At 45.2% G+C, this 9528-nt stretch overlaps 1 protein-coding gene across 1 annotated transcript; it reads left to right on the forward strand.

The window, feature by feature from the left end:
• The first annotated feature begins 203 nt into the window (after window positions 1-203).
• Window positions 204-9287, forward strand: LOC121577745 (leucine-rich repeats and immunoglobulin-like domains protein 2). Its single transcript, XM_041891596.2, has 17 exons — window positions 204-862; window positions 1177-1251; window positions 1475-1609; window positions 1781-1924; window positions 2102-2245; window positions 2375-2518; window positions 2788-2931; window positions 3858-3938; window positions 4041-4112; window positions 4311-4379; window positions 4525-4688; window positions 5566-5877; window positions 6049-6330; window positions 6458-7051; window positions 7243-7383; window positions 7535-7834; window positions 8102-9287. Exons 1-17 carry the CDS (start codon window positions 675-677, stop codon window positions 8332-8334), a joined length of 3222 nt encoding a protein of 1073 aa, XP_041747530.1. The 5' UTR covers window positions 204-674; the 3' UTR covers window positions 8335-9287.
• The last annotated feature ends 241 nt before the right edge of the window (window positions 9288-9528 follow it).

A 9528-nucleotide genomic window follows, 5' to 3' on the forward strand; every position in this document is an offset into this window, starting at 1 on the left:
ATAGTGGAGTAGGGTGGTGTTAAAAATTATTATTCATTTATTTTTGAATTTGTGAGTGTAGCGTTAGATGGTAGGGTATTACTTTATTTTATTTTTCAAGCAAAATATAAGGGAGTTGTACTCCAGTCTAGTAGGTGGCGGTAATGCAACATATTGGATGCCAACCGCTGTAAAACTTCATCGAAGAAGAAGTGGCTGCGATAACTAGTGTCGACAGAACGCAAGGCGCTTTTGTTGTTCCTTCGATTAAATAGAAGTCGGGGAAATCATATCTACTTGGTAGCTAACGTTAGCGATTTATTGTGGTAAATTAGCCAGAACACTTTGGACGATCCAAAGCCGTTTGATATGAAGTGAAATTAACTTGGTTCGTGGATCATCGACGCTCGGGTTACTTAACGAAAGCTAGCTAGGAGTTGTGTTGAGATTGGAAGCGGAAAGGGAAAGAAGGAAAAATCCGTGGTGGGAGTGGGATGCCTTGCGCAAATTGGAAGAAAGACTTGCCCGATGTTATGCGACAAATGGGTTTTCCGACTCGTGAAAGCGGGGCGTTATTTTATTAATATCAAGTTATAGGAATCGGTTGTTGGTGAGACATATTTCATAATTATCAGAAGCGAGCCACGTAACTAGCTACAGTACAGTAGGTATTGATAGTTAGCTAGACTTTTAAAATGGCGGAAGCCTGGCCCAGACCCCCGGCCCTCTTTTTGTTGTTGAGTTTGAGTGCCTGCTGGGAAGTGGATTCCTGCCCTGCTCCATGCTCTTGTACGAGGGGATCAGACGAAATCCAAATCCTGGATTGCAATAGGAAAAGGTTGTCCGTGGCCCCCCTGGATCCACCTCACGGGATTACTCATCTGTAAGCAGCTCGCCTAGTTAGCTACTACGGCTAGCTAACGTTAGCTAGCACGTTTGTTGACAAGCAACAGTGGGTTTCCCATGTTCTCTGTGGTGGCTCCTTAGCAAGCCACCTGGCCTTGTTAGCTTGCGAGCTAAGTCTATATTAGTTGTTTAACTCACAAGATACTAGTATAAAATCTGGATGTGATCATTTTTGTTTTTCTTGTAAAGATGCCAACTCAACTGCTACATCCACTGTAGCGGACTAACTGAAAGGTGGCTATGGACTTCTCCTGTAACGTTATGTAATAAATAATGCAATCTCCTTTTCAGCACTATGAATCACAATGATCTGACAACTGTTCCATACCTTGGAGAAGTTACCTCAAACATCACAACACTCTTATTGTAAGTCAAAACTATTTTATCCTCCTGTCAGTCTTGCAAGTTGTGCAATGTGATTCCTAGATGTCCTATATTATGATAGAGAAGTGTCAAAGAAAGGAATCACTTCTGTCTTCCCTTAGTCATAGCCTACATGGTTTGTTTGTGTCATTACATGTTCACATTGATGGTGTCATCATATAGGTTCATGTTGATAATTATGTACGTTACTGATCATTGTGCACAGGGTCCACAACCTGATCTCAGAACTGTCGATGCATCAGCTGCAGCCATACATCTACTTGGAGACACTTGACCTGTCATCTAACTCTATCTCAGAGATCAAGGCTGGAGCCTTCCCACCAATGCAGCTGAAATACTTGTGGGTCCTGCCTGTGGCATTGTTTTCCAACTATTGTATACTACTTCTAATGAGGGAAGAGCTGGTCATTTCAGTCATAACCCAGTATTTGGCCATAGCCCAGAAGGGTATTCTACTTTACTTGTTGTCATTGGTTTGTTCATTTTGTGTTTCTGCTTCTCTGTCTCCCAGGAATTTAAGCAATAACAAGATCAGTATCCTTGAACCTGGCTGCTTTGACAACATTTCCAACTCCCTGCTGGTCCTGAAGCTGAACAGGAACAGAATAACAATGCTGCCGTACAAAGTATTCAGGCTTCCCCAGCTGCAGTTTCTGTAAGTCAATGTTCATCTTTAGTCAATATATTCCCATAGTAATTATGAGCAGTTAAATACATTTTCAAACAAAAGTTTGCATTCATGACAGAATTTGTATGTTTCACAGATTCAATGTTGCACTGTTTTCGAGTAGTTAAAACAAATGGTTCTAAACTGCCTGTCTGACTACCCTAGGGAATTAAAGCGCAACAAGATCAAGATAGTGGACAGCCTGACCTTCAAAGGGATGGACTTACTGAAATCACTGAAGATGCAGCGGAATGGCATAACTAAGCTGATGGACGGTGCTTTCTTTGGGCTGAACAACATGGAGGAGCTGTGAGTTATTTTGCCTTATTGTCTTGTATTAGAAAGTTCATTACAGTATGTGTTTATATGCAATTAGGACTAGGAGGTGTGATATCCTGTCTTTTTAATACCTCAACCTTTGTTTTCTAATATATTCAGAGAGCTGGAGCACAACAACTTGACGGAGGTCAACAAAGGCTGGCTGTATGGCCTGCGCATGCTGCGTGTCCTGCGGATCAGCCAGAACGCCATCGGCATCATCCGACCAGACGCCTGGGAGTTCTGCCAAAATCTGGAGGAACTGTGAGTGTTTTCTTCCTAACCCCATCCCCACTTTTCTCACACTAGTACAAGACTGGAGTGCATCTGCACTAGTTTTGCATAAGAGCAATTTTAACCCCTTTTATAAAGCTGAAGGACCAGTATATAGTTGGGACTTGGGGAGGGTGTATTGCAGATCATTTATGTTGCACATGTATTTATGCTAATTCGTAAGGGGCCCGGATGTTTTAGTACAGTGTGATTGCACAAGACCATTGTCCAAGCTTGTCTCCTGTGGATGTCCTCCTCAGGGATCTGTCCTTCAACCACCTGACCCGGCTGGAGGAGACGGCGTTCAGTGGACTGGGTCTTCTGGAGAACCTGAACCTGGGAGATAACTCGGTCAGTCACCTGGGAGAGGGAGTCTTCAGCAGCTTGGCCAATCTGCACTCACTGTAAGGACGTCACACCACAGTATTAAAAACCTGTGCCTTTCATTCACTCATTATACATTCACATAACACAATAAACACTAACATGTTTTTGGCACCTCTGCATTCTGATGAAGGCTGCAAACTACAGTAGGTTTGTGTTTTTTTATATTTGTTGATTTGTCCTGTCTTTGTTTTGTTGATTAGTCTATTAGACTTTTGTAAGGTAAACCACTAAACTGTAGTATAGTAACTAGCACCTTCATGTTCTCATCATCATGTCTTTGCCTGTAGTATAGAACCACTCTTTCCATTGCTTAGTTTAATGCAATAATGACAAACATAGACTACGCATAATTGTTCTTAAAGACCTCTGAGGCAGGAAGAATAATGTTGAGTACCGAATAAATAGTGAATGTGGCCTCCGGCCAGAAGATTGGCTCAATTAACCAAATACTTTCCAAAATCGCTCTGGGAAGAGGAGAAGGGGCACTAACACAATTGACGTGCTGAGTTCCAAAGAAGGCATTGGGCTGCAAAGAGAGAAAGTCAGGGCTCGGGGTCAGCACACCTCCCTGGGCCCTCCGTGGCAGGGGGAATTAGAGGGTTCAGGCCCTTTGAGAGCCACCCAGGCATGTGGAAGGAGAAACAAAAGCGCGCATGACCCGTCCTGTGAACACAAGCCCTCTGCAGGTTTTAGAAGGAGCCGTGAACCGTTAAATGCTAAACGCAGCCAATTAATCCCCTCATCAGAACTGCAGGAGTACTGAGCTATGACACTCTGTAAAGTATGCCGCTTTACATTTGCCAAGTGAATGAAATTGGTTTAGACACACAGAGCAGAAATTAACTTCTCTCTCACCAAGCAATGAGGCTCAGGGTGAGCTTTGTGCTTCTTATTCTGGGGAAAGTATTTTTTCTTACATACAGTATTTCTGTTTGCATTTCAGAGACATACGGAATAATGAGATCTCTTGGGCCATTGAGGACTCCATTGGTGTGTTTGTTGGAATGAAGAAGCTGAACACATTGTAAGGGCATTCTGCATAATATATATTAATTTTGTTGCTATGGATACTGATATCAGCAGTATATTTGTAGGCATATTTAATCTGAGACTGTTTATCCCCCAGGATTCTCCAGCGGAACAAGATCAAATCTATCACAAAGAAGGCCTTTGAGGGTCTGGAGGAACTAGAGCACCTGTAAGTACCTCTATAGCAAACCCACTCTGAGAGATGGTTGGTCTCCATTAACAGACAGCTATCACTTCAAGCCCGAGACAGGAGATGGTTCTGATTACCCCAGTGCAGCTGTTTTATTGCGCTAGTATCATAGGAAACCACTTTGATAATGTCATGATGCTAGCGCAGCACTTCATTTATATTTATTTTCTCCAACAGAGACCTGAGCAAGAATGGGATCATGTCCATCCACCCTGATTCTTTGTCTCACATGAAGCTGAAAGTCTTGTAAGTAGGACCTACTAATGTCTGAGGTGGTGGTCCTGAGTTCTTGTAGCAGAGGTTACAATATTTATTTCATATAGAATACAATTACAAATTGAAGAATGCTTTAATAATTTCATATTGTTGTGGCTGTGTGTCCTGTCCTCAGTTTCCTGAACACTAGCAGCCTGCTGTGTGACTGCCAGCTGCAGTGGCTGGGCCCGTGGTTGACTGACAACCACTTCCTGCAGTCTGTCTCAGCTATGTGTGCCCACCCTGCCAGCCTGCTGGGCCGCAACGTCCTGTCTGTCAGCCTGGAGGAGCTCGTCTGTGGTTAGTCACCTAGCTACCTACCCTGCTGTATTTAGTCTGGGCCAGATCTTACTAACCCGGTTTCCATCCATCCTTTCTATATGAGTAAAGTAAATGTCAAATAAAAAATGTCACAACAGGCCTGATGGAAACATCACATTTGTGTGATCTTTTTGTCGGTAAAATTAATAATGCGAGAAATGGAGGTGGAAACGCTTTTATACGCAAATATTGATATAATAAACATCATTTGGAAGTAAACTTAGAGTTACGTGATGACATGTTGTGTGGTCCTCCCACTACGACTCGGGAAAGTATGCCGTTTACTAGGCTACAGATTAAATAAGTAATGATGAACTTCACAGGGTGGTGAAAGTGCACGGTGATGAGCTTGATGCTCCTTTCCAATAAATACTGAGGGTTTTATTCATGATGATCGATGCTTGGCTGCCGTTTGACAAATAGAAATGATCACGCTCTTTTGTCCATAATAATCTCATGTAGGCTACACCCGCACTGTATCTGCGAGCTGTTGGTTGCACGTGCCAAGACCAGAGTAGGCACATTCTCTATATAAAACCATCAGTAGAGTTGAAAATGCGATGGAAACACATTTAACTTGTATTTTGTATTCGGTACATGGGAATTTAACCGTAAAAGTGATTGTATGTGCACTATGTTATCACGCACAGTCTTTTATCTGCAACAAGCCAATTTGATGGAAACACGTCTTGTGGGAAAATGCGCATATTGTTTTGAATATTCACCTGAAAATCTGTCGCCAGTTGGATGGAAACTTAGCTACTGACTGGGACAATTATCACACAACGTGTCTCAGAACCTTTCTTTAAGTTTTTTTTATTAACTCATGGCCCTCTCCCTCCACTCTTTCCCACAGATTACTTCCCGAAGCCCCGGATCACTGAGCACCCTGAGACTGCCACCGCCCTGCGTGGGACCAACGTGACTCTGAGCTGCCTGGCGTCCAGCAGCAGTGACTCCCCCATGACCACGGCCTGGAGGAAGGACGGGGAGGTGCTGTACGAGGCAGAGATGCAGAACTACGCCCGCTACCAGGAGGGAGAGTTGGTCTACACCACCGTGCTGCACCTGCTCAACGTCAACTTCACAGACGAGGGACGCTACCAGTGTGTAGTCTCCAACCATTTTGGTGCCAACTACTCCAACCGGGCCAAGCTCACAGTCAATGGTGAGGGGGCTTTAAAGTTTCTCTTAAAAAGTTTAAGGCGTTTTTTCTATACATTTACGAACTGTATCATGTTTCTTGGTTGGCATTGAGCTAAGTTTGAGCTGGCATGGTTGGGCTTACATATCAAGGCATTGCAATCTTCAACCTTTTTTTCCTACTTTCCTCTCTCAGAGCTACCGTCCTTCCTGAAGATACCCATGGATCTGACCATCCGTACAGGCACCATGGCCAGACTGGAGTGTGCCGCCGAGGGCCACCCCTCACCCCAGATTGCCTGGCAGAAAGACGGGGGCACAGACTTCCCTGCTGCCCGGGAGAGGAGGATGCACGTAATGCCTGACGATGACATCTTCTTCATTGCCAATGTAAAGACTGAGGACATGGGGGTGTACAGCTGCACAGCCCAGAATGCTGCAGGAAGCCTGTCAGCCAACGCTACACTCACTGTGCTAGGTGAACTGCCACTTAGAGTATCTCTTTATCAATTATCAGGTCAATACATACAGTTTTATATAATGTGTTCATAATTTGATTGCTGATTGTTAAATGTGAACTTAAATGTAAATCTCTCTCCTCCCAGAAACGCCGTCATTAATGCGTCCTCTGGAGGACAGGATGGTAGCTCGTGGGGAGACGGCGGTGCTCCAGTGTATAGCAGGAGGCAGCCCTGCGCCCCGTCTCAACTGGACCAAGGATGACGGGCCCCTGGTCCTCACAGAGCGTCACTTCTTTGCTGCCGCCAACCAGCTACTCATCATTGTGGATGCGGGGCCGGCGGACACCGGGAAGTACACATGCATCATGTCCAACACGCTGGGCACTGAACGCGGCCACATCTACCTCAGCGTGTCGCCATCGCCCAACTGTGACACGGCCGGTGGCCTCGACCAGGACGGCTGGACCACGGTGGGCATCGTGGTGATCGTGGTGGTCTGCTGCGTGGTGGGCACCTCGCTGGTCTGGGTCTTCGTCATCTACCACATGCGACGGAAGAGCGAGGACTACAGTATAACCAACACAGATGAGCTGAACCTGCCGGCGGACATCCCCAGCTACCTGTCCTCTCAGCGCACGCTGTCGGAGCCTCAGGAGGGATACAGCAACTCTGAAGCAGGGAGCCACCAGCAGCTCATGCCACCACTGTCCAATGGCTATGTCCACAAGGGCACTGACGGTAACCTTACTATATTGACTTCCTAGATTCACCCTCTGTCTCCTTCATCGGAGGCCCTTTGACATGACAATGTTTTTTCTGTTTTTGTACTTACTAAAGATGGTTTGCTCAAATTTTGATTGACTGGTAAACTATTGCCCCTGACTGGTGAAAAGAAAGATGAGTCCCCATCCTGTTTGTGTTATGTCCAGGTGTGTGTTATGGTGACACAGGCAGCGAGGTGGACACCGAGGCCAACGGGATGCTACACTGCCACGTGGGCTCTCTGTTTACGGGACGGAGCAGCTTCCATCCTGGGGAGCCCCGCGAGGGACTGGCTGGGGTGCCTACAGGTGGGTTTAGTCATTAGAACCAACCAACCAACCAACCAACAAAACTCGATCTTCTAAACAACACTTTTACAGCACAGTTTGTTGAAAGGTCTCCATCAGATAGTAGGGATTTGTTTCAGAGTAAGAGTATGTAGTTGACTGTCCTCAACAGGTGGTGCAGGGCCGCTGGTCATCTGCTCGGACTGCTACGACAACGCTAACATCTACTCTCGAACCCGGGAGTACTGCCCCTACGCCTACCTGGCCGAGGATGACCCCCTGGACAAGGATCTCTCTGGCATCATGACCCACCTCCCCAAGGAGCCCTACAGGGAGCAGCACGCCCAGCATGAGGACACAGCCCTGGAGAGCCTCATCAACAACCAGGACTCCTCAGTCTTCCTCACCAGCCACGACCTTACCAAGAGGCTGAGCACAGCCCTCAGCCCCCCAGAACAACACTACAGCACCGGTGAGAGACCAGCTACAGACAAGCTATCTGACCTCCGTGGCATGCATGTCAACAATGTGCTCACAGAGATCTGTTTAGGCAGTGATTTCACAGACTGGTTATCTAACAGTGACCTCAGACATACTGTGAACTGACAGACATTCATTTTATATTAGGAGCTCAGACACTAGTTTTAACAGTCAGTTTTCTGGCACAGTCTAATCTATGAGCTCCTATGGATGCAAACCCTTTTTGTTGAGTAATAATGTATGTTTGGTCTCTCTGCAGATGTTCCCTCCAGGTCGTTTTGGGGCAAAGGAGAGGACTTGTCTACAGTGCCCCAACCAGGTCTGTCTCAGCAGCCTGTGAATGTGCACAAGACTCCCCACGTGTCTTCAGTTGGTGTGGGAGGAGAGGAGAGGAGTGGAGAGGGGGATGCCTCCCTTTCCCAGAGCACACAGGACCACAGAAGTGCCTCTTATAGGACTAAGCCTCAAGAGCACACCCACTCCCCCACATAAAGCCAGGCCCCTCCCCTATACACCTGGCCATCCTCTTCTCCAGCCACTACCTCCAAAGAGACGTATCACTTTCTGCCAAAAATGTTTTCTTGTATGTTTACATTACTTTCAATCACTCAGAGACGATTTGTTCCTACGAATTTGAAAAAGGACTGAACAGGTGACAAATAGAGGCAGTCGTACCGACAGTTACTCATGTTTTTGTTTTATGAAAGCGCACTGTCAAAGCGAATAACATATTTGGTATTGCACATTTGACAATCATGGTTTCGGTGGCCTCTGATGGTTCTTTCAGATGGTTTTCAACAGGCATTCTCAGTAACACTCCATCAGGGAACCGTAGGGTTTCTAGTCACCTATATGCACTGATAATATTTTCCTCAATCTTATTTTACAGGCACTTACCTCTTATGGTGGTATGTTTTATTATGCAGTGTGCATGCCATTTCAGATTCCTAGAATTATAATATGCCTTTACCACCAATTTCATCAACCCTAGATACTTACCAGATTTTACCTTGGGACTGTGAAGAATGTATTATATGTATTAAACATGTATGTGTACATATGGTCATTAATCTATTCAATACTATGTCCCTCAAGACCTTAGCAGAATCATTTTATTCCTAAATTGTAGTAAGTTTTAATTTTATTTCATTTTTATTTTTTGCATGTGTGTCTGTCAGTATTGTTTTTGTAGTCACTCCTGGGTGAATCCTAACTTGAGATAGATTTCCACAACATTGCAGATACTGCATAAACACAAGTGTTTCTTGTCACATGCTATTTATTTAACTGTGTTACATAATGCATTCCTGCTGAAATCAAAACCTTTAGATGAGACATTCTGTGTGGCATTGCTTGAGAAAGCATCTGGTACAAAACCATTCCAAGCCCATGCCACTGCATTCATTATTAGCTTAAATAGGGATCACAGATTACGCTCTCTGCTGGATAATCCTTCTAACCCCCCCAAATTGTAAAGTGGTTATCCCACTGGCTATAGGGTGAACGTACCAATTTGTGAGTCGCTCTGGCTAAGAGCGTCTGCTAAATGACGTTAATGTGCCCTTGAGCAAGGCACTTGACCCTAATTGCTCCTGTAAGTCGCTCTGGTTAAGAGCGTCTGCTAAATGACTAAAATGTAAATGTAAATAATTAAGGCAGGTAGTTATTGTAGCTGATCGCTTAACC

This window comes from Coregonus clupeaformis, chromosome 12 (assembly GCF_020615455.1).
Source record: "Coregonus clupeaformis isolate EN_2021a chromosome 12, ASM2061545v1, whole genome shotgun sequence".
In the NCBI taxonomy this organism is placed as follows: domain Eukaryota; kingdom Metazoa; phylum Chordata; class Actinopteri; order Salmoniformes; family Salmonidae; genus Coregonus; species Coregonus clupeaformis.

Excerpts from the sequence above, each read along its gene's own strand:
- LOC121577745 (XM_041891596.2), top strand. The coding sequence starts at position 675 with ATGGCGGAAGCCTGGCCCAGACCCCCGGCCCTCTTTTTGTTGTTGAGT. Across the intron at positions 4,113-4,310 it reads CTGGAGGAACTAGAGCACCT|AGACCTGAGCAAGAATGGGA; the intron begins GTAAGTACCTCT and ends TTTCTCCAACAG. Across the intron at positions 6,331-6,457 it reads CGCTACACTCACTGTGCTAG|AAACGCCGTCATTAATGCGT; the intron begins GTGAACTGCCAC and ends CTCTCCTCCCAG.